The sequence below is a fragment of the Mus pahari genome, chromosome 15, assembly GCF_900095145.1.
Source record: "Mus pahari chromosome 15, PAHARI_EIJ_v1.1, whole genome shotgun sequence".
Taxonomy (NCBI): Eukaryota; Metazoa; Chordata; class Mammalia; order Rodentia; family Muridae; genus Mus; species Mus pahari.
The window spans coordinates 41139089-41166422 of NC_034604.1; the positions used below are offsets into that span (position 1 = coordinate 41139089).

A 27334-nucleotide genomic window follows, 5' to 3' on the forward strand; every position below is an offset into this window, starting at 1 on the left:
TGCGTCCCCAATTTCTTAATAAAATCCAAATGGCCAAAAATATGATCTGTGTATGTTTACGTAACCAGTTTTCTCCTTGACTAAAAATACACTTAAATGTCACGGCCATTGCCTTTTCTAAGAAAACAAATCAGAACAAAAGATGCCCTGTACAAGTGCTCACAACATCTAATGGCTTAGTCACTGTCAATACTGTCAATGTCACTGTCAATACTAACAAAACCATTGGCCAGACGGCCTGAGCAACCAAAAGATGTTTCTCTTGGGTTCTGCAGGCTGGAGGTCTAGGCACTGATGGAGTGGTAAGTCCCGAGGGCCCATGGGCTAATTCATAGACGACTGTCCTCTTACTGCGTCCCCAAAGGTGGGCCAGGGGAGTTCTCTGGGGTCTGTTTCACAATGGAACTAATGCCATTCATCGTGGGTCACACTCATTACTTACTCCCCACCCCACCTCCCATTACCATCCCAGTAGGACCAGGTTTCAAATTACAAAGTTTAGGGATTTGACACACAAATGTTCAGTCTACAGTAGCAAGATAAGACAAAAGATCTCGTGATGACTAGAGGTGTTCTGTGTGGTAGAGTCAGCCACCTCCACAACTACTTCTGTTAAGTGTTTCACTTATAAAACTGATAAGCAAGGCTCTAAAGAGATTACAGCAAGTGCTACACAAACATTTTATCGAATTAACATCTTTATTCTTTCCTAGGACTCATGTCAATTTCCAATCAAGGATTGATTGATTGATTGATTGATTGATTGATTGATATAAGACAAGGTATCCTTATGTAGTTCTGACTGGTCTGGAACTCAATATGTAAACCAGACTAGACTCAAAATCAGTGATCTACCAGCCTGACTCTCCCAAGTGCTGGGATTAAGACCACCCTAGGCCACCAATCAGATTCTTTAGAGCCTTATCTGTAATGCTCTGAGACCTCCTTCTCTGCCAACACTAAAGACACTATCTGTGGTGACCTCCAAGATGTGAGTTTTATTCAGAAACTCGTTTTTTAGTCACTCTTGTTCATCACTGTCTCGTTGCAGCTTGGTCACGTTCATAAAAATGTTAGCAATAGGACCAAGTTGGGTTAGGAAGTTAAACAGAGTACAAAGGGGTATGTCACCAAGGGATGGAATTAGAAGCAATTCGTGTAGTCACTCCAAATTCAGTGCCCCAGGGCAGACTGAAGCTGGTACTTGCATAGGTATTTGGAATTGGGCCACAGCCCTCTCTCCTCATATCTATTTATGTCTACTGACCTAGATGGTGGGGAAGGACAGGAACACACCAGAAGTGAGGTTCAGACACGAACAGGCTGGCAATCTTCAGGGCTCTGACAGAGGCCAGGAAATGGGCTCATAGGGCTTCTAGTACCACTTGAAATCAACTGGGTACATCATGTAGCAAGACTTCATTATCGAAGTGATTTCTGAAGAACATTTTAATCCATCCTGACTCAACTGCCAAGGGACATATCTGCACCCTTCAGGCATAGGGTTAGTAAAGCTGCCCTCAAACTTCAGTGCCCCAGAATCCATGTTAATGAAATTATTGTTTCTTATTTCTATTTTTTTAATTTTTGGATATATTTATTTTATTTTATTTTATTTATTTATTTGGTTTTTTCGAGACAGAGTTTCTCTGTGTAGNTTTCTTATTTCTATTTTTTTAATTTTTGGATATATTTATTTTATTTTATTTTATTTATTTATTTGGTTTTTTCGAGACAGAGTTTCTCTGTGTAGTACTGGCTGTCCTGGAACTCACTTTGTAGACCAGGCTGGCCTTGAACTCAGAAATCCGCCTGCCTCTGCCTCCCGAGTGCTAGGATTAAAGGCATGCGCCACCACACCCGGTTTATTTTTTATTTCTTATTATTTATTACTTGATATGTGGTACCAGAGCCTTGAACATGCTGAGCAAGCCTTTTACCACTGAGCTAAATCAACAGAACTCACTTTCATACATAAGAAAGGATGATGAGAGATGATCTCTCTCTCTCTCTCTCTCTCTCTCTCTGGAGAAAGAAAGTCACATAACTTTATTTTAACTTGGCCCTAAATTCACCATGTACAGGAGGGTAACCTTGAACTCCTGACTCTCCTCTTCTCTCTACTCTCTCTACTTCCTGAGTGCTAGAATAATATAAAGTTTTAGTTATAATAAAACAGTAAGCCCTAGAGCAGGCAGCATCTAAGCAGAGAATGAACATACACACAAGTCCAGCCGACCTTCAGGGTCCCTCCTTGGGCTCTAGGCTTTCCAGCTACAAAGCTTCTATTTTGCCAGCTTTGTTCAGTCCATATGACTCTAAGAGCCACTCCAAAAGTTGTGAGAGGTCTCTTTAAAATGTTCAGGCGTTGAAGGGTGCCTGCTTGTTGAAAGAATAAAAGGAACTGATAGTACCTAACCGTGTCACCTCTATCCTCAACACACAAGGCTTCTCTTCTAGTTCAGAACAGCTTCCTCCCAGGGTCTCAGTGTCGCACGTCCCCTGCCTTTCTCTGCCCATACACTCTGCTACTCTCCCGCTACTCTTCCGACTGTTTCTAGAAACCCAGGCCAAGCCAGGCCTTCACCTTCACTATAGATACCCTCTACAAGAACCATTCTGTCTTCAAATCTCTCACACAGCATTCATGTCTCAGTTTCTTTAAAATAATTTTTTTAAAGTTTAAATCTTTTCAAAATGATCTAATTAAAGCAAACTTTCCACACAGGCTTGCCTTGCAGAATGACACATTTTAAAAATAGATAAAAGAGCTGGGGCAGTGGTGGCACACGCCTTTAATCCCAGCACTTGGGAGGCAGAGGCAGGTGGATTTCTGAGTTGGAGGCCAGCCTGGTCTACAGAGTGAATTCTAGGACAGCCAGGGCTATAGAGAGAAACGCTATCTCGGAACCCCCTCCCCCCCAAAAAAAAGATAACAAAGGAGCTCCTTTCCTTCCCCCATCTTTCAGAATAAATGCTCCTCATTCCCCACATGTTGGCTGCTAGGACAAGCCTAGTGCATGCCCTGCCGAGCAAGCATGGCTACATGTCCTAGTCCTTTCGTGTGCCTTCTAAGTCTGAGCTAGGATATTGTAAACTCTCTTAGTAGACTCACAGAACAGAATGACAACAGATCACGAGCGAATGCAAGGCCAGAAAGGACAGAGCAAGCCGAATGTGGACTTGTAAGGCACAGAGCTATGGCTTTAGGACAATATATAAAGACAGCTTAGAGCGTGAGAACATCATTGCTTCAAATAGCAACAATCTCTCCATGAAAGCCCTATTTCCAAATACACAGATGCTTGACACAATTACCCTGAAGTCATTGCTAGAATTAGATATCTTACATATTAACTTCCTAACACTGATAATATATAATTATGTGATGAATACAAAATTGTGTTCACACAGTAGCTCAGCTCAGGGCTGGGGACAGAGTGCTGGCTGCAGGACACTCGCCCTGGAGAATTCTGTCCCCTTTTCCTTTACAGTAGTTTCTCGGTGAACATGTCACATGGTTAGTTTACAGTCTTGCTCTTCATAATCAGCCCCTACTTTATGGTTTAACACTCGGCCTCTGTACAGTGGAGAGCCACCAGTCAGACACTGCTAGCATCTTCCCCCGGAGCACTGCTGTCATGTCAGGAAGGAACGTTTTTTCCACTCATAGGTTCCTCAGTGTTTCTCCCAGGACTCTCTAACAGGCCCACCTCTTATTGTGAGGCTGACTTCTGTGTTCCATGTGAACCAACAAGCACTTACTTAAGCTTCTTTTAAAAATCTTTCATCTTAGGTTTTACAATTTTGCATTTTTAAAGGCAAAATTAAAATAATTTAAATGAAACATGTTTAAGTCTTCAACTTTAGTATCCTTAGTTCTGATATACACTGCTGGTTACTGCTGCTGTGTTCCGGGAGGCACGTTTTTATTTTACACTATTAATAAAATGATACCTGGGGGTTAGAGAGATGGCTCAGTGGTTGGGGGCACTTGCTGCTCTTGCAGAGGACCTGGGATTGGTTCCAGCACCCACATGGCAGCTCATGACAGTCTGGAACTCTAGCCCTAAGGGATCCATCTTCTGGCCTCCAACGCAAATAAAAATAAATCTTAAGAAGAGTGACATCTGTCTAGCATCCCTGATTTCGTCTCTTCTCCTCCCTCTTTTGCACTCAATCCTTTAGGAGTTCCTGCTAAGCGTCAGCCTCTGCCCTTGTACTTCCCTTCAGTCTTGCCAGCATCCCTAGCATCTGTCTCCTTCATCTTCTGTATGGAACACTGAAAGCCTCTCCTGAGGTTCCCCAGTTCTCATTCACAACTATGCACCCTAAGGCCTGTGGTTGGACATGTCTTCCAATAACACTGAACACGCCGCTTTCAGCTCAGGTCTCATCACGGGCCACAATAAAATCCACTCTTCCAAATGGCCAGCAAGAGCCTTTCCCCCGCTTGAGCTGTGTTCTTCTGATTCCAGAGCCAACAGAGTGGAACCCACCTTAGGGCTCTTCTACTGTGCCCGCTGCCCACACACAGCCTACCCGAGGCTGCACAGCCTGCTTCTGCCTACCTCCTTCAGGTCGGTTTAAGTGGCAGGTCGCTAGAGAGCCATCAGTGACTCATCACCCTTCCCTACTCGCTCTGCATCCCTCTCCACAGATCCCCCAGCTGAGAGTGGCTATGTCTCTCTTCCGTGGGAGAGCAGGTTCCATCAGAGCAAGGATTTGTCCTAATTGCTGTTGAGTCTTTATTTCCTACAATGCTGCCTATCACAGATCACCCTCAATTAATTCCTGTTAAAAGAATGAATCTTACTACTTCTAAATACAGTGCTGATTCCCACAAGCTATTTATAAAGCCAGCTATCATATTTTTTGTTCATTGGTGTTTTGCCTACACGAGTGAGGGGGGTTGGATCACCTAGAACAGTAGTTACAGTTGGGAGCTGCCATATGGGTGCTGGAACTTGAACCCTGGTCCTCTGGAAGAACAGCCAGTATTAACCTCTGAGCCATCTCTCCAGCCTCAAACGCAAGCTATCATAATGGAGAAAGCTGATGTAAGACTTGAAAGGCAGAAAGCAAGTGGGGGTAGAACAGCAGTGAAGTGGAGCTCTGGGGATCCCAACTTTCTTCAAGCAGTCCCCATCATGGTGCCAGACCGCAAGCTTTCCAGTACCTTTCTATATCTTTGGTGAAACTGCTATTCAACTGAAGATATAGTATCTTTAAGTGTTAAAAAACAAACAAAAACAAACACAAAACACACACACACACAAAAATGAAGGGACTCCTGTTCTTTAGAAATAAGAAACTAGAAAGAGGGGTCTTCTCAGCCTGCATGGATGTTTCAGAATCTGCCTCATCTCTCTGCAGTGGTCTGACTGGGCCCCTCGTCTGGCCTGACAAGGTGGATGCCTGGTAAATGCAGCCTTCAGAACGCCACATTTGGGCTCAGTAAATACAGGCTTGAAGCTACGAGGGCAGGTACGTCAATCCTTGTAGCTTTGATTAAAGTTTTGACGATCTCATTTGCTGAATCTGAAAGGGGATATTACACACAGGTTATGGTAGACAGTCCTCAAGATATGGCTGGTACAGGGCTTAGTCTGTTGCTTATACAGAAACACCCGCAAACACCCGCAGCGTGTGGAGGCTTCAAGCTCTGTAGCTCTTCTCCTTGGAGCTCCCAAATACTAAAGAACGGTTTGCATGCTGTATGCAATTCTAGATCCAATGCACAGGCTCACAGTCAGATAAGCTATGTCTAACCAACAAGAGACGCTAGTTAGCCCTGTCCACTAAGAGCCTTAGTTTTTGAAAACACATAGCCTCCACTGCATTTCATTGTCTGCGCTGTGATAAATGACAAGCTGCTTTCCTCAGAATGGATCAGGAAGCCTGTCTCTTAGCAACACCCTTCCCACAAGCAATAGAAGACAGAACATAATTCCCTTTGGGCATTAAGAGTCTGTTCAAAATACTGTATATGTGGCCAATTTTCCCTTAGATGCAGAATTTGAAATCAGTTCTCTACTTATCAAAGAGAACACAATTAAAACACTTCAAATGACAGCCTCTGAAAACATTAACTCGTTTCTAACTCCAGGTTATGTTGTTTTGAGAGCCATTTTTAACAGATACTGCAGAATCTTGATATTATCTCATGGCCTTGACTTTCCTGATTCAAAAATTAAGGCTGGAGCCTTTCTAACTCGAAGCAATTTCTCCTACCACCTTGCTAGTTCATCTTTCAAAGAGAGCATATCAATTACTTGTTTCAAATACCAGCTGCATTCTTCAGTTTGATATTCTAAACTACAGAAAGAATTTTATGTTTTTCCAAATATAAAATGAGCTCACTGTAAATGAAAGGCTCATTTAAAAGTAAAGAGCCAAAGAATTCTAGCATCTAAAATACTTTAATGATCTATTCTTCCACCGGCCACTACACTTAAGACATTGTGTGCAGGTGTTCTGCTAAGCTATGTTATTTATACCTCATAAAACTCTTAAGAAAACTCTTAAGTCTCCTCGACTTGGAATTCAGACAAGGAAGCAATGGTGTCATATTTGTTTTCTGATACTTTATCTACTCCTGACCTTAAAATTTTGGTAGTGCTTTCGGCTCACCTTCTTTGGTGTAGTTTGTAGACTGTGATTAAACAAATGGTTAAGTTACACAGAAGTTTGAGCTTCTAGAAAAGACATCTTTTAGTAGGTCTCCAAGAGAACTTGAGCATATCCAAAATTAACACTCCTTTCATGCTCTATTGTATATTTTTGAAGACAGGTTGAAAGCATTCAATGAAGTAAAAATGAGCCTATGAGCTGGGCAATGGTGGACCACGCCTTTAATCCCAGAACTTGGGAGGCACAGGCAGGCGTATCTCTGAGTTCTTGGTCTACAGAGTGAGTTCCAGGAGAAACACTGTTGGGGGTGGGGGGTGGGCAGGGAAGTCTATGAACTGTGAGCTATTTTTGAACAGATGAGTTTCTTAAACCAACCAGGGTCAAACTACTTTTCAGCTATTTGATAATCAGAGTAATTGACCATACCTTCTCCATGCCTGCAACTCCATCATGCCCTGCCCCTGTGGGTTACTAGGCAACTGGCAAGCAAAACAGATATGGTCACAATTATTTAAAGTGTGTTCCCATCTGATGGATCTAAATTTTCTAGACACCTGTCACTCAATGGCTTTCAATTTCTATGACTAAAAGTAGTCTTGTAGGAAATGCAGTCTGTACTGCTGCTGGCTCGACCTTATTACACTTTACCACTAGATCTATGTGAAATAGTGGCTTCAGAAGGAGCTACTCTATCTGAATACAGGGTAAATATATATACACATGTACTTATATTTGCTTCTGCATTAAATGGAGTGTATTGGGGGTCAATGTATTAGACAACTTATGATAGGACATATTTAAGGCATGCCTCTTCTAGTTGCTTTACAACATTAACTCACTGATAGAGACATAACATTACCTTAAATGTTTTTTACCTTCACAAACAAGTAGGACTAAAGATTAAAAAGTACACTTTGTACTGAAAACAGGCATGAGTGAGTTTTTCTAGCAAATAAAAGGAAAAGCAATATGCAAATTTCCTCCTCCCTCCTACCTGGGCCCTCCAGGAAGGTCTAGTTGGGGTGGATCTCCATCAGTGACCATAAAATGCTGACAAGTTCTGTGTTTCAAAAGGTTTTCAGTTTCAAATACTGGCCTTAGATACTCCAAGCAACTTTGTTTTCTGTTATGGCAGAGGACAAACAATAATCATATTTAGAACTGAATACCATGGATGTACCCAAGGCCGTGCATTCTCAGCACAATTATGATTTTACACTTTTTATGTTCACAAAGTAGAACTGAATTCTACTGAGAATTTCAGTATAAAATGGCCTCCAGTCAGCTCTGATTTATGAGACAGTAAATGCTTTAGTGACTTCAATGGTAGTAGTAACCCGGTTGAGTTTGAAATGAGAATCACAGAAGCAGACGTAGAAATACTCAATAAAGACACAAAAAAGTTCAATCACGTAAATAACCTTGTAAGGCAAGGCCTTAAGCTATAGAATTTGAAAAGAATTCAAAGCCAGATGTGTAAGTACAGTCACGAAGAGCCTCCCCAACAGGGTCAGAGGAGATGTAAATGGCTGGCAGGAACATTGCTTTGTTACAAGAACCTCCTGGAGTCCCTGTGTGACAGGAAGCTGGAGCTGAAACCCACAAGTCATGTCAGGAAAGACTCGGTAAAGGAGGGCAAGGAAACCTTAGCCTTCCAGAACAGCAGCAGTAACTCAAGATGCCTGCTTACCCATTTCTCTGGGCTGTGGCGAAACCCAAAATGTTCCCATGACAAACTAAAATTATGGGCCTGCACTTTGGTAGAATCCAAAATTGCTCCCTTCTCTTGCTTGATACAGGATGCCCAAGATGGATATGTTTTGAGAATCTGGTGACTGGTGCTCTAGCTCAGTTGTTGGAGGGCTTCCTAGCAGGCAGGAAGCCTTGGACTCAATGCCCAGAATGGTAGAACCCAGACCTATTATCTCAGCGCCCAAGAGGTAGGTAGAGACAAGACTGGGAAGGTCATTCTTCGCTGTATATGAAGTTGTAGGCGCCAGGTTTGGCAACTTGAGGCCCTATCTCAAGAACAAATCCAAACCAACTATCTTAGGGTTTTACTGCTATGAACAAACACCATGACCAAGGCAACTCTTGTAAGGACAACATTTAATTGGGGCTGGCTTATAGGTTCAGAGGTTAAGTCCATTATCATCAAGGCAAGAACATGCCAGCATCCAGGTAGGCATGTACAGGAGGAGCTGAGAGTTCTACATCTTCATCTGAAGGCTACTGGCAGAATACTGGCTTCCAGGCAGCTAGGATGAGGGTCTTAAAGCCCACACCCAGGGTGGCACATCTACTCCAATAAGGCCACAGCTACCCCAACAGGGCCACATCTTCTAATAGTGCCACTCCCTGGGCATATACAAAGCATCACACTAACCAATAAACCAAATACAAACTGATCCTGGGAACCTCTAGGCCCTGGTGGATCTGGATGCATACTCACAAGCCTCGTGAAGACAGAACATTTTTAACCTGGGTACTAATTGACCAAATACAATGAGCAAGGTATATAACACACACAAGAAAGGTTCCATCATCTCCCTGCTCACTATCAACATGAACATGGAATTAACAGATTAGTAAGCAACCTGAGAGCCTGGGCTGGGGAGGCAGTAGGGTGCTTAAAAAGAGACACTCAGAGGCTGCAACAAAGGAATCGGTAAACTGTGGAGGGAGCAGAATTGATAAAAATAAAAACAAAAACAATGAGATTTAGAAATATACTACACTATGCCAGGCAGTAGTCTGGATATATAATAGACCTTGTGAAAGTACAAGACTAAAGAAAACCACAAGTCCACTAAACCAGTGTGGAAAGCATGAAAAAGCTAAGACTTGGAAGTCTAGCAATGTGTCAGAAACCTAACCCTGGTCATATCACAATACATCTGCAAAATGCACAAGACAGGGAAAGCTTAAAATGACAAAAAATACCACCCCAAAGAGGCTACAGGACAAGTATCTGTAACTTCCAGTGCTGCAGAAGAACAGTTACAAAGAAAGCAACAGTGTAACTCACACCCCTTCCAGTCCGGTCCTCCAGAACATAAAGGGAAGTCGTTTAGAAGGGAGAAAACTACACCATGAGGACAGGTCTCTAGTCACAGATGTAGCTGTCAGCAAACTGCAAACCAACAAACCAAAGCAAGACCCTTCTCGGATGCAAGGCCAAACAGAGCAGAAAAACATCTTAGGCTTAGAACCACCTGAGAAGTGAGGGTGGTGTCCTTAGGTCAAGCCATTCTGTGGTCAGTGCGGAGCTTTGCTAAGCCAGTGTGCTTGGTACCAAGTCCCAAGGACCACCCTGACAACCAACCTCCACCTCAGTGGTTTAAAACAACAGAAATGTTGTCCCAGAGTCACAAAGCCAGAAGTCCCAAACCAAGGTGAGTGTGTGTGTGAGTGAGAGAGAGAGAGAGAGAGAGAGAGAGAGAGAGAGAGAGAGAGAGTTAGTTCACTCACGTTTGGACTCTATTCCATATAGCTTCTTTCTTGTTGGGCTGTTCTGTATTTCCAACTGTCCCACACTGTCTTATGTATTCTTATGTGTCAGAATCTGACCGCTATCACTTTTATGTTGTGTTCTTGTTTATGACAAATGCTCCTATTTGGGTATTCCCAGTTGGAGCATAACACAGTGTTAGCTTTTAGACCTCTTATGTATGTATGTATGGTAGTAAACTTGGACATTGCTCTACACCAGTGAAGCCCATATTTTGTCAGTCTCAGAATTTCAAACACAGAATTTGCAGAGACCTGAGACATTAATTTACTGAATAGAGCACTACAACAAACCAGTCACTCACTCCATGTACCCTAAGGATCCTTAGCTGTCTCAGAGCTTAAAACTCTGCAAACTTATCTAGTCATGGTGGTCAAAAATAGGAAGCCTCAGCTATAGCTAGTTGGTCTCTCCAGCAGCTTTGCAGAGGCCATGCCCCTCTCCTGGCTTCTGGCAGTTGCCACCAGACCTCAGCATTCCTTGGCTGCCTTCATGTGTCCTCTCTTGTCACTTTAAGAACATGTTGATCCATTTGGGATCACCCTAGTCCAAATGACCCCATCTTGGGATCTTCACCTTAATTTTATCTGCAAAGAACCTTGTTCCAAACACACTCATGCTCTGAAGTTCTGGGTGGACAAATCTTTGGGGTCTCAAACATGATTCCACCCAGTACTCATGTTAAAAATATAAAGTAGTCAGATAAGAAAACCTAAAAAGTAGAATGTGTAAGCTCTAAGCAAACGGAGGAGTGGAAACTTCCACAGAAAGCGATCTCCTTAAAGGTAGGGAAGAGGAAACGAAAAGCAAGTAAAGGTAGGTAAAACAATAGTGGCAATAATTATAAACAAACTAAAAATCATCTGAAATGGTAAGATTCAATTATTGAAAGAGCGTCAGATTAGATTAAAAATAATGTACATGGCTGCTTCCAACAGTCCTAGGCTTTGGTCTTTTTTTTGGTTGTTGTTTTGGTTTTTGGCTTTTTTTTGAGACAGGGTTTCTCCATGTAGCCCTGGCTATCCTGGAACTCATTCTGTAGACCAGGCTGGCCTCAAACTCAGAAATCCATCTGCCTCTGACTCCCAAGTGCTGGGACTAAAGGCGTGCGCCGCCACTGCCCAGCCTAGGCTTTCGGTCTTAATCTCTTTATACACCCCCAGTGCACTGGCTTAACAAAGCTGTAATGCACTAAACATACTAATCTGATAAAGGCACTCAAGCCGCCCGGAGTGCGATGGCCGCAGGCTCACGCACACCTCTGGATGTGTCTGTTCAGAAGAATCGTCGATCCAAAGGCTGCAGCTCAATACTGGAGGAAAAGGAAACACTAGATGAGTCCCCAAGTCCCTTCTCTGCTTCCTGGTCTACCTACTGAGAGCAAGCAGCTTCTCTCTAGACATACAGACTGTACCACAACAGACTATACCCTCGAACCAAGAGCCAACATACATCCTTCCTACAAACTGCTTCTTGTGGATTTGCCCACAGCAACAAGAGAATACGAAGTGTGACAATATTGAGAACTGACTATATAGATTACAAAATCAAAGTTTAAAATTAATTTCTACAGAAGGAAAAGCATTTTTCTTGAAGCTAAAATCTCTTTCATTGGCAGTGACTAGAGAGCTGTTTCTTCCTGGGCCAATTTCAAGGTTTAAAAACAAGTTTTAATTACTTCTCGATAATTTAAAAGATTAACAAAAATTTAAAACCCTAAAAGTTTAGTTTTGATGTCTTCCTCCTATTTATAAATTCCATATCTTAATAATAAATTCTTTGAAATCCTTAACTGCAAAGAACAAATAGATCTGAGTAATTTTGAACCATCATGGTGAACACACTTTAGGAGTGCACAGATGCACCGGTTTCAATGAGTTCAGGTCTTAAAAAGTCATTTGCAAACTTACACACATATTTAAAGGATAGTTGTATGATTTTGTTGTTGTTTTGAAACAAGGATCCCTGTGGTCCAGGCTGGCCTTGAACTTGGTGTGTCGTGGAGGATAACTGGAACCCTGATCCTCCTGCCTCATCTCTTAATGGCTGGATTACAGTTATATGCCATCAAGCCTGGCTTACAGTTTTATCTAAGACAAAATGATACAAGTTGCACAATAAAAAACAAAGCACAAATTTAAGCATAATGATGATATCTGGAAAGTGAACAAAACTCAGCTAATGCAGACTAGGTATGCACTATTCACAGAAGGTGAGGAATGGAAACATGAGACCCAGAAAAGGAACAACAGTTTGTAAGGAACAGGAATGTACTTCAGCTGGTTTTAATATGCTTCCTTGGATGTTATGATGAGGAACAGGTCAGAATCTTACATCACTTGAGTTACTCACGTTGGGTCCTATGGTACCTATTTACAAAATCATTAATGAAGCCAGCAAAATGGCTCAGCGAGTAAAGGTACTTGCAGCCAAGCTTGATCCTTGAGACCCACCCAAAGGAATGAGAACCGACTCTCCCCAAGGTATTCTGACCTCCACGTGCACATGGAGACACATGTACAAGCACACACACAACAAACCAATCACAATGTCCCTGTAAATAGTATGGGTTTAGCTTTTCTTTGGGAAGGCAGTAAAGTGGGAATCAGAATGAACCTGAAGGAGCTAGGAATTAGACACACTAGGATAAAGTCGGGCTTACACATACATAGGCAGAGTTGGACATTGGGATCTGCTTGCCATGCCGTTACTGGGGACGCTGAGTATTCCAAGTCAACCTAAACTACGGTATCAGACCCTATTTAAATTATACTAGTTTGTACAAAATTCCATTAAACTGGACAAATTAAACTGAGCCAAATCAAAGCAAACCTAAAACAGACATTGTTTCCGAGGTGCAGGTATGTTAGGACACACTCCTAGCTTCCCTGGACTGGCTGGCTGAGGTCCCAAAGCAGTGATGGGCTCTCTCATCTCTGCGGCCACTTATCACCCACAATTCCCTCTTCTTCTCTCTCCTCCAGATGAGCAAGATACCCCAAGGAAAGAAGGCCAAGGGGAAGAAGAAACAGCCCCCATCAAGAAAAAGGAGGCCAAAATGGTGTTAACCCTTTGAGAAAAGGTCCAAGAACTTTGGCATTGGGCAAGACAGCCAGCCCAGAGGAGATCTTCATCAAATGGCCCCACTACATCAGGCTGCAGCGGCAAAGAGCCATCCTCTATAAGCGAGTCAAAGTACTTCCTGCCATTAACCAGTTCACCCAGGCCCTAGACAGGCAAACAGCTACTCAGCTGCTTAAGCTTGCCCACAAGTACAGGCCAGAGACAAAGCAAGAGAAGCAAAGGCTACTGGCCCGTGCTGAGAAGAAAGCTGCTGGCAAAGGCGACGTCCCAACTAAGAGACCACGGACATGTCCTACTAGCAGGAGTCAATACAGTCACCACCTTGGTGGAGAACAAGAAGGCTCAGCTGGTGGTGATTGCCCATGATGTAGTCCCCACTGAGCTGGTGGTTTTCCTGCCTGCCCCGTGTGGAAAGATGGGGGTGCCCTACTGCATCATCAAGGGACAGGCCAGGCTGGGGCACCTGGACCACAGAAAGACATGCACATGCACCACTGTTGCCTTCACACAGGTTCACTGGGAAGACAAGGGTGCTCTGGCTAAGCTGGTGGAAGCTATTAGGACCAATTAAAATGACCGATATGACAAGATCCGCTATTGGGGAGGCAACATCCTGGGTCCTAAGTCTGGCTCACACTGCCAAGCTGGAAAAGGCAAAGGCTAAAGAACTCGCCACGAAACAATTAAGTTTTCTGTACATAAATATAATTACAAAATTATTCTCCCCCTCCCCCCAAAAAAGAAAAAAAAGCAACAGTGGTGCTGCCCCACTGGCACCAAGCACATCAGCATACTGACCCAGACTGTACACATGGCTCTCCTGTGAGAGGCACATGATGCTCTGGGGCTATGACTGACTCCAGAGCTGACACAGACAAAATACAATATGGCCTTAAAGGGTGTGGTAGTAGTAGCAAAAGAAGTTTCAAAGAGTGAATGCAAAAAGCAAATAAACTCTGGTCGCTTAATCTGTTCTTCTTTACATGGTGCCCTCTGTCCTCATCCTTGGACCCCTTAACAGCCTTGTATGAAATACCAGAGCAAGCCAGGCAAAACAGGTGCATTTACAATGGTCATGAAAGTGACTTCAGGAAGATTCCAAATTCCTCAAAATTATAGGGTAAACAAAGACAAATGGAGAGAGACTGCAGTAGAGGAAAAACTTCAATCAAATGGCCCGAATACACCCTTATAACCGACACAAGTCAGGTCTGCTAGAGCAAATCACTGCCCTTGACGTAAAATTCTTCAGTTTTGGAGGTTAATATTGCTTAATAAGACATTGGCTTCCCAATCTTTGTTGTAGATCACACCTGACATTTGAGTTAGGATAATGGTTACCTAGGTTACTTTACAAAAAAAGGCCACTTGTGCTACAAACACTGAGTTTACTCAAACCTGAGATGCTGATAGATTACTAAAGAGACAAAAAGCCCCAAGAGCCCCAGCTGTCTTCACATGGTATCTAGTCTCTGAGGGTTTTACCTGGGTCACATCTATTTGGCTCTATGTGATCACACATGCAGGGTTAGCTTGGCCAATTGGAGTTGGCATGCTTTTACCCAACCTCAGCAGCAAGCCCCTAAAGTTCCTTAAGCCTTATCCAAGACCCAGCCAAAACTGTGACTAAGATGTTTAAGAAAGATAGTGATATAGCTGTAAGGATAAAACAGCAGTTCCTAGGTTAAATCCACCACGTTTGTGTGGGGGGTGGGGGTGGGGTGGGGTGTTTCGAGACAGGGTTTCTCTGTGTAGCCCTGGCTGTCCTGGAACTCTCTGTGTAAATGTCCTGGCACATTTACAGAACAAGGAAAACATCCTTTCAAGCTGCCCATGGATAAGGAAAATGTACTTAGTCCCCACCTCTCATTTCCAGTGAAAGCTTGAACAAAAGGAGCTGCCCAATCACCTCTCGATCAGCATTTGCCCCTTTCTGTAAACAGGTAAAGCCCTAGTGAAATAGCCTGCCTGTCTGGTTCATAGTATATGGCTTGGTTTCATTGCGAATGTCTCCACATCACGAGATCCTTATATTATAGGGGAAAGGGAGGGCTTGAACCCAGGGTTAAATATGTATATTATCATTGAACTCCAGCCTTGAACATCTTAAACTGGCTCATTTTAACAAAATCTGGAACAATTAGTACAACAAAATACCATTTTTGAGCTACAACAAAAAGAACTAATAACTTACATGGAAATATGGTAAATAAATGAGAAAGATCAAATCTACTTTACATTAGAATTCTAAGTAACATATGCAAATGGTCCTTTCTAGAAAGTAAAAGTTAAACTCTCCCCTTGGGCACTGTTAGGACTTAGTGACTAGGTTCCAGAGAATAGAATGAGAAATGAAAAATATAGTAACTTTAAAATAATTAGAGACCTGGTAGATATGTTGAGTGACCGATATTCACATCATCAGTGATGGCAGGCTGAAATTGTATATAAGTTAAAAAAGTAAGACTGATAACACATATTTCCCTAGAAAACTCCAGGCCTAGTGCAATACCAAATAAGCCTGAATTAAGGAAAGTTATATAAAATAGTCTAAACCACTATTGCAGAAAAAGAGGAAAGATAAGAGATTGTTTGGTTTTGGATCCAGGTACAAGGACATTAGTGGAAAAATGGTGAAATCTGAAGTGTCCATTAGTTTAGCTAAATGAAAATGCACAGAGCAGGTATATCCTCTACTTAATACTAAACATTTCAGGTGATAAGACAAGTCACAGAGTTTGTATTTTATAACTAAGTATCTACAATTTCTTTACAAAGTCACATTCATATAAACCATTCATCTTTTAACATTAGCTACCAGAAATACAAACAGAAATTGTCTATGCTGGCAAAGGTAGACTTTTTAACCAGGCTCATTTCTGTAATCCCAGCACTTGAAAAAGAAAACAGATACACAATAAACTAACTCGATTATCTTGTATTAGTAGAACTCTCACCAAAGACTAATTACAGAAAAATGTTATGATTTATAAATATAAGACTGGATGATCTTTCCATTTCCAGTTTTGGTATTATGTCAAATTCTATGTACCTCTCGGTTTTCACCCACAGAATGCAAAATAGTGCAGTACATCTTGACTGCACTATAGAGCCACTTGTCATTAAATCCTTCTTTAAAAGGACTCACTGGGAAAACAACTAAACTCACATAACAGTAATATGCAGCTATAATTTAATGAGGAAATCTTATCTAATGGACCATTTGTGCTAAGCATAAAGTAACATGGCACTTAGGAACTGTAGATTAGACAAATTATCCCAATATTCTAACCTTTATGATATTGTAACAACCTGCGGCCAGTCATAGCCATGCTGATTTACATCCGCTATCTTCCACCCTCTCTCCTCCAAGATGCTGTTTCAGCCACTCTTAGCTCCGCCTCCCCTTTCACTGTCCAATCACAGGCCTCTTCTGCATTAATGTAATTGGACAGGGAAAATCCTGTGACAAGGAACCAATTATTCCCCTTAATTCGCAAAACCCAAACTTCAACAATACTATTCTATCCAGCAGCACAGATTAAAAACATGAAAGATGGCATTGCGAGGTACAGCATCTTGACATGTACATTTTGTTATTCAAACCCTTAAAATAGAATTTGATCAAAAAGTGAAAATCTAGAACACTGGATTCTAATTTATACTACATGAGTTTAGAACTATGAACAACTTTCTAAGCCAATTGAAATCTTCTATTAGATAACAAGACACAGGGAATGAAACTTAAATTATCTGAATTGAAATATAATTATAGAAAACTTACCTTCATTGTACACATATCACTGCACATGTTTTTAATAATACCAACTCTTAAGGACAAGAACACGTTAAAAGTCATCCTTCTGTGCTCGTCATTGAGTTTTCCCAGACTTTAGTTCCTATGTGTTTATCAGGAAAAAAAAATTACAGTAAACTGTACACAAGTCATCTTACTGACACCACAGAATTGGTAATAATGGCATGGGTAAGTTCTAATTGGCTGAAGTTATCAAGTAGGCATTTTTTCAAAAGGAATCCAGGAATTGAGAAATCCTCTGGAATATATTTCAAGGTAACACTCACCAAAAATTACGAGTTAATGAGAGCACACTTAAGTTTGGTGCAAATTTAATTTTATTAAACCTTACAATGCTGTGGCATATTGTTTTTCCATTGTGTGACAATTTATTGGCTGGCATCTGGATACAGTACTTCTTTTAAAAAATACACAATGGGAACCAACAAACGGAAGAGAAACTAGTTGTTTAGTGATACACAAGAGGAAAAAGAAAAGGAAAAAAGATGACAAGCAATTCAAGTTTCTTAGTATCTATGACACTAAGACCTGAGATACTAAGTTTCCTTATTATCTAACTTTAAAGTGGTTCGAGTTCCAAGCAATGGTGCTGCTGAACAGGGTATAAGATCGATACTCCTCACCCAGCCCCTGCTGGGAACTATTCGCAGAGATTAACACAGGTGTGCATTCAAACTGAGGCGCTTTGCTGGCAATTTGATTTTTAAAAAAGCCAAATTTCCAAATATAACCTAAACAATTTCTCAACTCATAGGAAATGGGCTTTTAAAAAGTATTACTCTTTGCAAATGAGCAATCACCTAACTTCAAAATCAATAAGGGTAAAAGTTATCTTGCACATCTCGGCCTATGCTTGTCAGATGTAAGAACAAAAAAATTACATTTTAAAACCTATAATCCATTTGCATTTGGAAAGGAGACTGGTATCTGAATAAAATAACCATTTCTTTTATAGAAATGATCAAAATTGTAGAACATCTGAAATTCAGAAGCATTTCTGGAGAAACAATGTTGAGACCTGCACATTAATTCCAGCCAATATTACCAGGTGTATTTTGTTTGATTCAAATGAGTACAATTAAATCATTTCCTCACCATGGACAAAAAAACAAAAAACAAAAAACAAAACAAAAAAACCCCACAAACTTCAGAATTTTATTTTATTCGGTCTCACACATTTCTGAAGGCCCCAACAATTATCTGAGGCTGCACTCCTGAACCAATTCACTCTAAAATAAATTCAATGCTAATTTGAGCTACTAAACAGCTTTTTCAAGAGCTCCAAGTGGCATTTCTGGAGAGGGCAAACAGAAAAGGGAGAGCCGCATCCTGACTGCAATGCAACGCTGCAGTTTTCAAGACTAAGAACCAGCTCTGTTATCTATTCGTAGCGAAGGAAGCTACTAGTAAAGATATGGTCATTTCATACAGGGCCATGCAGTTCCAGTGCATGTCTAACACAGTGTTATGATGAGCCCTGCTCTACGAGATTGTGAGCCAAACTCTTCTGGGCAAAGAGGGGAGAAAGACATTAAATCCCTAAAATCAAATTGTCATCTTTTACCCAAAAAGTGAAATCAATCAATGATGACTCATGAAAATGGACAAGTTTTATTTAAAAAAAAAAAAAAAAAAAGTGGCTCACTCATAGGTAACTCTCACAACATCCATTAGAGGGAGATGATTTCAAAATATTGTTAGGATATCTGTCTAAATGACATATTATTCTTATATATAGCAGCTCAAATATTTTATCAGACTTGCCCATGGTAAATAAAACAGTAAAAAACCTTTTTCATCGAAGAGTTTAAAGAGCCCATTGATAACTAGTCCATTTTCCAAAGGTAAAATGTAATTTAAAATGTAGTAAAATGAGTAAGGAAACATTTTAAAGAATTAAACCTCAATTGTTTAATGAAAAGTCTAATGTTCTTTATTTACTACCCATTATAAATTTTTACTGAATAAAGATGAATTTCATTATTTGTAATTCTTTAAGTAGCAGTTCATCAACCCTCAGAATAAAATGTCATCCCTAAATCCAAGTGACCCAGGTCATGAAGTTCACAGGCGAGCTGGCTCTCTGCTAGAATCAATAAACTTTTCATTCAGAAAAAATTCTTTATGACATATGTAGGGCAATGTACCATTCACTGTAAATTCTACTGAGTCACGGTAAAGTGCTGAGTGATTACCTGAATCTTTTTAATTTCCACTTATCTTCTCTTAAGTCAAAAGAGCCCTTTCTGCGGCATTAACAAATCTACAATAGGAAAAAAAAAAGGGGGAGGGGAAGAGGAACAGAAGGAGGCGCTTTCATTAAGGGGACAGAAATCACTGTGCAATCTCGTGTGTTTAATAGGGTGACAAATAATTGAGATCAAAGTAATTCATGCACGTTATCTTTAAAAGATATACATAAACCTGAAGAAAGAAAGAACACTGTTACTGACCTCTGGTCCTATGGTAGGACACTGCATACTAAAATACCGTAATTATCTTAGATGCCTAGATCTGGCTTGGCAAGCATCATGCCACTGACATGCTCTAGCCTCTTTGTAACTAAAAGTGGTTTGCAGTTCGATGACTGATAGCTCAATGTGAGTCATTAGGCTGTGTGATAACGTCTGAGGTTAAACGGAAGCAGATTCTCTACACCTAGTCACACCATCAGCACAAGCAGGACGACGCTGGAGCGGTATGAAAGGCAGGTCGCTCTACAAAGGTCTTCCTTTACTGCATGAGACCCTAAGATGACAGACCTAAATTTCAACAGGGTTGATGACTTGTAATAGATTTGTTTCCCAAATTTTCTGTGGACTGAAGAAAGAAACCTCAGATGTGAAAAAATAAAGCAAAAACAAAACATAAAATTTTAAAAAGCTTGAGCTCAAACAGCTTACCGGCAACTCTAGAAAGTGACACGCTCTAAGAGTCCGTTTGTGAAATGAACTTCGTAACGTAAGAAAACAGTGTTTTGAGTTGAAGTTGACCAACTGCTGCATAGAGAATATGCCAACACACAACAGTCCCAGTTTAAGCCGGTGCATAGAGAAGATAAAGCACTTATGGTAACTGCAAATGGTAAACAAGTCCATAAGGTTTATGACTTAGCATGGACCCAAAGGTTCAGGGAACACTATAGCAGAAATGGTTGGGGAGAAAAAGTGGAAACAGGCAAAACTTGAAGACAGAAGTGGGAGCTAGGGGAGGATGACTTCCAATTGTATAAAATTCACAAACTAGTAAAATAGAGACATCACTGAAAAACAGTTAACTCTGTCCCAAACACCCAACAGCAAACAAAATCAGAATGGCCTTTGGCAGACAACTTTAGAAATTTGAATATGACATTACATTTCTCAATAATTCACAACAATATATTATACGGTATATTTATATTAAATACTGGGAAACCAATCCTGCAAATCTGATGCTTACAATGCTTTAGCCAATGAGAGCACAATGATATCAAGCTAAATGAATGCTGGTGTTATCACAACAGTGCTCATTTATGAAACAACTGTTCCCAATTCGTGCTTTAACGGTGCTGAAGCACATTCGAATTATCATCTATGAAGTGAAACAAAGGTCTCTAGCTTTTCTGGGATGTTCCCTTTGTAATAGATTCTATGATTCACGATGACACGAGCAGCAAGACACTGCAATGTGGTATGATTTATGGGCTGTATCAAATTTTTAGCTATCTCCTTCTCATCCAGCAAGTCACTGGCAGTCTGTTTGTGTAAGTTTGTGGCATCAAAATGTGCACCTGATTTAATAAGGAGATTCATGATGTCTGGATGGTTGTTCAGAGCCGCGATATGTAGGGGACTGTTGTCATCAGAGTCTCTGACATTCACATCAGCACCACATTCTATCAGTATCGCAGTAACTTGCAGAGATGGGAACTTACAAACAGGGTACCGCCCTACACAAGTAGTATTCTTGTCCACAGCCAGATGCAGAGGGCTGAAGTTATTCTTTCCTCTTGGATGCAGCTTAAGAAACCGGTAGATGGTCTGCTTTTTGAAATGATCCTGTTCTAGAGTACAAGGAACTTTTTCTAATAAGCAAATTAAGTGCAAAATGATGGAAAGAGCCTTATTTAACTGCAATGGGTCAGCTGGACACTGTGTTTGTTTGATAGCTCGCTCAATTTCAAGGACACTTTTGCACAGTATGCCCATGAGATCATCAAATGTAACAGTAGTGCCCAGCAAGCCTTTAGCCCTGTCCTGTAGCATAAAGGAGAACAGCTCTGCGAAAGACAGTAAGCTGCTGGCAGTCATGGGGCTTAAAGGGTCCAAATTGCTCTGCTGCATATCCAAAGCATACTTCCAGAGGTTGATGCATCGCTTAAAATTCCCAGAGTCAGCGTAGACAGCACCCCTATATCTAATGTAGTAAGAGGTATCGGGATGAGAAGGACCAAGAATCCGTTCTCTAATTAACAGCGCTTGCATTCTCATCTCATCAGGATCAGCAATAAGACCTTCTAACTCTTCTGCACTGTTTACCTCCTTGGCATAGTCATAAGCCATTATTAGTGTCTGTGGAACTGGTTTACTAATTATATTAGTCCTATCACTGTACCTCATGTTCATTGCCTTTTTCCAGTATTTCAAAGCCCCAAGTAAATCTCTTTTTTTATCTACAAATGTAGCTCCCAGAAGCTCTAGAGCATTAATACGTTCTGTCTTGCTTGTCTGGGCATGGTGCGTAAGAAAATCCACAATATTAGTGTGACCAGTCACACTTGCTGAGAGAAGAGGAGTCATTCCGTAGCCATCTTTTTCCATCTTGGCACAATACATAAGCAGCATCTTCATGATGTCCAAACTTCCAGACTCTGCACAATCATGTAATGCAGTATTGCCTTAAAGAGAGAGGAAAGAACATACTTTGAAGCACCAGGGCCAGGATATAATATAACCCTTCCAAAAAAAGTTCAGTCAACTCTAAGCCAACCATAAGACATAATTACAAAGGATAAAACAGTTACCTTCAGCACCTAATATTCGTGTCTGATACACAGCAGGAGCTGAAGAAAATATTTATTAAACTTCCTGAACAAATAACTTGACTAAAACAAGTATGAAAAGGAAAACAAAACAACAGAACCCCAGAGTTGCCAGGTAAAGCTCCTTAATCAATGGCCCCTGGAAACTTTTCATTCACAGTCAAATGAAAGTGAATATTCAAGCCGGCCATGGTGGCTCACGCCTTTAATCCCAGCACTTGGGAAGCAGAGGCAGGTGGATTTCTGAGTTCGAGGCCTGTCTCGAAAAAAAAAAAAAAACAAAAACAAAAACAAAAAAACAAAAAAAAAAGAAAATGAATATTCTGTGACTCTAAAGCATATTCTCTGAACAATAATGGTTGAAATAAAATTCCTAAGTCGCCAGACAGTGGTAGCTAACGTCTTTAGTCCCAGCACTTGGGAGGCAGAGGCAGGCAGGTTTCTGAGTTCAAGGCCAGCCTGGTCTACACAGTGAGTTCCAGGATAGCCAGGGCCACACAGAGAAACCCTGTCTCAAAAAAAAAAAAAAATTAATTTAAATAAAATTAAAAAGTAAGTCATTTGTAGATTTCTGGGTCAGTTCCTCCATTTATAAATGGAAAATCTAGTCTTGAAGATTCTTCCACTTGACTTTAGTAGAGGACAATAATTTTTTTTTCAAAATTCCTGAATATCAAATGAGTCTTAACTGTTAAAGCCAATATTTGTCACATATTCTTCAAAACAGAGCTCTCCTAGGAAAAACAAGTCCACTAAGACCTGAAAAATATGTGGGTAGTATGATGTAATCCCTCAAAGGATATTTACAAAATCCTGAGAATGGGTTAATTCTGTTATAATTTAGTTTTTTAAAATATTGATTTAAATGTGCTAAATACCCTAATACTGTCCCATCACCCCTCACATGAATTAAAACTGACAAAAGGCACTGGCATGTTACTAACAGCCTATAGAAACAGTATGACATAAACATCAAATATTATATATAAGGGCAATAATAAACATTTGATTGCTGATCAGAAGCAAAGCCACCTAACAGATCTTTGGTATGGATATACAATGTTGAAGGAAGTATTCATAATGCATCGTTCTGGGCATACTTATAGAAAGTTAACAAAGCAGGCTAAAACTGCCACTCTCAGAAAGAACTAACCCACAAAATTAGCCTCAGACCTGCATCTGGAAACTTGTTCTCTACACCAGCATAATCCCTAAATGAGAGGGGTAGCTCACTGTGTCAAACTGTAGTTTATGGCATTTATGTTAAAGAGTTGGTTTTTGTCCAGGAGTCTGAAGTTTGGGATATAGTTAGGCAAAAGGCACCTGTGTGACCCAGTCCTTAATAACAACCTTAAGTGCTCAATCTGTCACGGGTTTCCCTATGCCAAAATACTATGTGTTTTTTCATTATTGACGACAAATGCTCTTCGTGAAAGAGAAAGCATGAAGAGGCCTGCACACGCCCCTTGAGACCTCACCCTTGACTCTCCCCTTATGATTAGCTGTGTCTATGGTATCACTATAATCGATCTTAACCTAAGAGTATTATTCTAGTGAGCCACCTTCAAATATCAGGGTGCTTTCAGGGACCTGCAACAAAGTATGTACACCAGGAAGTGGTTTGAAGATGAATACTTTAAATAACCAACTTATTTCAGAATTAAAGTTGGGGGTTGGAGAGCCTCGGAGGTGGTTCACTAAGTAAAGGTCAGTAAGTAAAGTGCTTGACAACCATGTGTGAAGAGCTGAGTATGAACATCTCAGCACAGTAGTGTAGGCCTGAAATCCCAGGGTTTCTACATGAAGATGGGAGGTGGAAACCGAATTCCAGAAAGTTTGTGAACCAACTAGCCTGGCATAAACAGAAAACACACACCAAAACAACAATAACCCTCAAAGAGACCCTACAAACACATGAGCCATGGTATGTACACACAGAGGCAAACCCAGCACATATATACAAACAGAAAGAAAAAACCATGAATATGGCTTTGCATCTAGTGTAGTGACTCATCCCTTTAAAAACCCAGCCCTTGGGAAGCAGAAGCAGGCAGATCTCTGAATTCAAGATCACCCTGGTCTACAAAGTGAGCCTCAGGACAGCCAGGGCTGTTACACCAAGAAACTCTGTCTCAAAAAACAAAACAAAATAAGATAAAAAAAAGATAGCTTTGCAAGTACCACCACTTGCTGTCAATCCTGATGAGTTCTATCTCGGGGTCCTACTGGGGCGGTAAATGTCATTTAGGTGATTTTTTAAAGTTGTTACATACAAGGACTTTGAAACATTTCATTAGTTGATTTTGTTTTCTTTCCCACCGTATCTTTAAGTACTATACAATTATTTAAAATCTGTTTATTTTGTCTCAGATTTAGTGATCTACAACAAAGTTTGTAAACCGCCCAAGGCACTCAGAGGTTGATTGCTGTCATTTGTTTCAAATTTCAATTAAGTAAAAATCACTACTACTCTAAGTACATTTTAAGAACATTTCAAATGATTCTGAAGTGAGAATCCCTATTTTCACCCCCCACCCCAAAACAGACAGTATAAATTAAAAACAAACAAAAATCTAAACCAGAAGAAAAGGCCTAGATGCCACTGCTTTTACATTGAGTATCATAAAATCAAGAATAGAGATGCAGCAAGTCAGTTTTAAATGAACTAAAATTCTGCATTTATTGAAAAATTAAGAGTATTCTAAATACAGCTATGTGCAGGCAAAAAAAATCTGGCTTAAAAGAGAAAGAGAAAAGGAAGTCTTTTTTTTTTTTGTCTAGTAATGGCAGTGAAAAAGCAGTACAATCACTCAAGACTATGTACTAATCCACCACTTGAAAAGTAGAGGTGGGAGACTATACTTTCAAAGCCAGCCAAGGTTAGCAGACAATACGCTATCTCAAAAAAAGAAAAAAGAAAAGAAAAGAAAAAACAACCAACCAACCAACCAAAAAACCAACCTGTTTCCATTCTCTCTAGTCCACCTGTCCTTCCTTTGTTTTTTGTTTTTATTTTGATACAGGCCCAGGCTATTCTCAAACTGTTTATCTCCCATCTGCAGTTACTGAGTTTAGGGGTTACAGGCTTGTCCCACCATGCCTAGCAACAAATTTAAATCCAAAACTTTATTTAAAGCACCTAAAAGCCAACAAGGTAATCCAGGATAAGAAAGAAAACTAAATTGGGCACAATTTTCCTAATGGTCTTTACTGGTTTTAGAAGACACAGGCCTCTCAACAGCTTGCACTGCAGACTGGAGACAACTACAGTCACAATCTAGTGGGAAGGAGCTGTGGAAACTTATCCCTATTTGAGGCTACAGTTAGACAGGGCAAAACTGAACTACAAACAGACAAGCCATCACAGAAAAGGAAATCAAATTTAATAAAATAACTGAGGATGTTACTACATGTACTCAAATACTAGAAGCAAATATTGATACTTGGAGGATCAAATTGTTACAGCACAGCTCAAAATCATGTGTGTGTTCATTATGTGTGTATGAGTGTGTACCTGTGGAAGCCAGAGGGAACATCCTTCAGGTGCTGTGGTGGTTAATGTCACTTTGGTTGCACCTAGATTCAAGAGGCCTTTGGGCATGTCTACTGAGGTATTCTGGGAAGGTCTAAGAGAGGGGTCAGCACCTTCTGGTTGGCATCCCAGCCGTCAGAGGCGGGACGAGCGGGCTAGTTTGGCTGCTTGCTTTCACCCCTTGTTCGTGAGCGTATCCATCTTGTCTCTACCACTGCTACTATCAGCCCACACCAACACCACAACCTAATAATCTCTTCAGCCCCCCAAGACGGACTGAAAATCGGTGTCTCTCCAGGAATTCTCCAGGGCCCCATTTCTAGTTGGAACTCCAGAGGCAATCAATCCAGCTTCCTGCACTGAGCAGCAGCTCTTCACACTAAGTCGGCCACTGCTTAACTCCCCAGCTCTGCTCTAGAAGCCAATCTGATGGGTCCCCTTTATGTGTTTGTCTTTATCCTTCTTGGCTTTTGTAAGATGTATCATTAGCTTGAAACTTTTCTCAAACTCTCTCCTTAAATACTGCTTTTGGCTCGTTTTCATGCTTTGGAATTATGGCTTTAAGCACACTGACCTCTTAGCCCTGTTTCTATGGTCTCTTGTAGACCTTTCCCATCTGCCATTTTTCTCTCTGTATTTTCATCTGACCCACCTAGTTCACAACTTTTCTAGTCCGCTGGGGTAATCCATTTTTAAAAGCCTCACATTGAAATTTCTTTAGTGCTAGAATGTCTATTTGGTTTCCAGCTGACTTGTATGCTATTTTCTCTTCTGTACACTGAATGACAACAAACAATGATCTGAGGGATCTAGGGAGAATGCTCAGTTGCTAAAGAGCTTGCCTTATAAGCAAGGAAATGTGTGTGATCCTCAGAACCTTACATAGATAATGCTGGCTGTGGTGGATCTCACTTGCAAAGCCGGCACTAGGGGCAAAAAGAGAAGTAGATTCTCTGAAAATCCCTACCAGAAAAGAACTCCCACATCTAGAGCCACATCATGGATAATGTAAATAACAAACACTGTAGATGAAAAAGAAAACTAAAATATTTGTTACTAGAGAAAAAAAAAATCTTTGGAGTATTTTTTAGCAAAAGGAATAAGTTCATGGAAACCAGAAGACATGAACATTCATATATCAAAAGGGGAAATCTCCGTAAATACAGCTTTCTCAACCATATCTAGTGGGCTTGAAATGCTACATAAGGAATTAAACTACTTGGCAGCAATAGCCCGCCCTAGCACCTGAGGTAACACTGCCGGAAAGGGAGTAGATGTGGGCTAAAGCTGCATTAAACATGAGCTACTAAAAACAGTGCAGCAGGGCGGTGGTCATGTACACCTTTAGTCCCAGCACTTGGGAGGCAGAGACAGGTGGATTTCTGAGTTCAAGGCCAGCCTGGTCTACAAGTGAGTTCCAGGACAGCCAGGGCTACACAGAGAAATCCTGTCTGGAAAAAAACAAAAACAAAAACAAAAAAATTCAAAAACCAAAAATCAAAAACCAAAAAAAACAGTGCAAAGGGATACATGAAATTAGTTTTTTCATAAATAATAGAATAATAAAAAGAAATAAAGGATAATCCAGAGGGTAAAAACAAAAGTTAAAAAAAAAAAAAAAAACTAGCCAGGCGTGGTGGCGCACGCCTTTGATCCCAGCACTCGGGAGGCAGAGGCAGGCGGGTTTCTGAGTTCAAGGTCAGCCTGGTCTACAAAGTGAGTTCCAGGATAGCC

The 27334-nt window shown here is 40.8% G+C and overlaps 1 protein-coding gene across 1 annotated transcript in view; it reads right to left on the bottom strand.

Annotated features, from left to right (window-relative positions):
• Positions 1–17152: 17152 nt before the first annotated feature.
• The window catches only part of Fem1c (fem-1 homolog C), a 20226-nt gene continuing 10044 nt past the window's right edge, over positions 17153–27334 (bottom strand). Inside the window, exon 3 of the mRNA XM_029547071.1 lies at positions 17153–21924. Within this exon, the coding sequence (XP_029402931.1) occupies positions 20615–21924 (1310 nt within the window). The 3' untranslated portion in view covers positions 17153–20614. The remainder of the gene's footprint in view (positions 21925–27334) is intronic.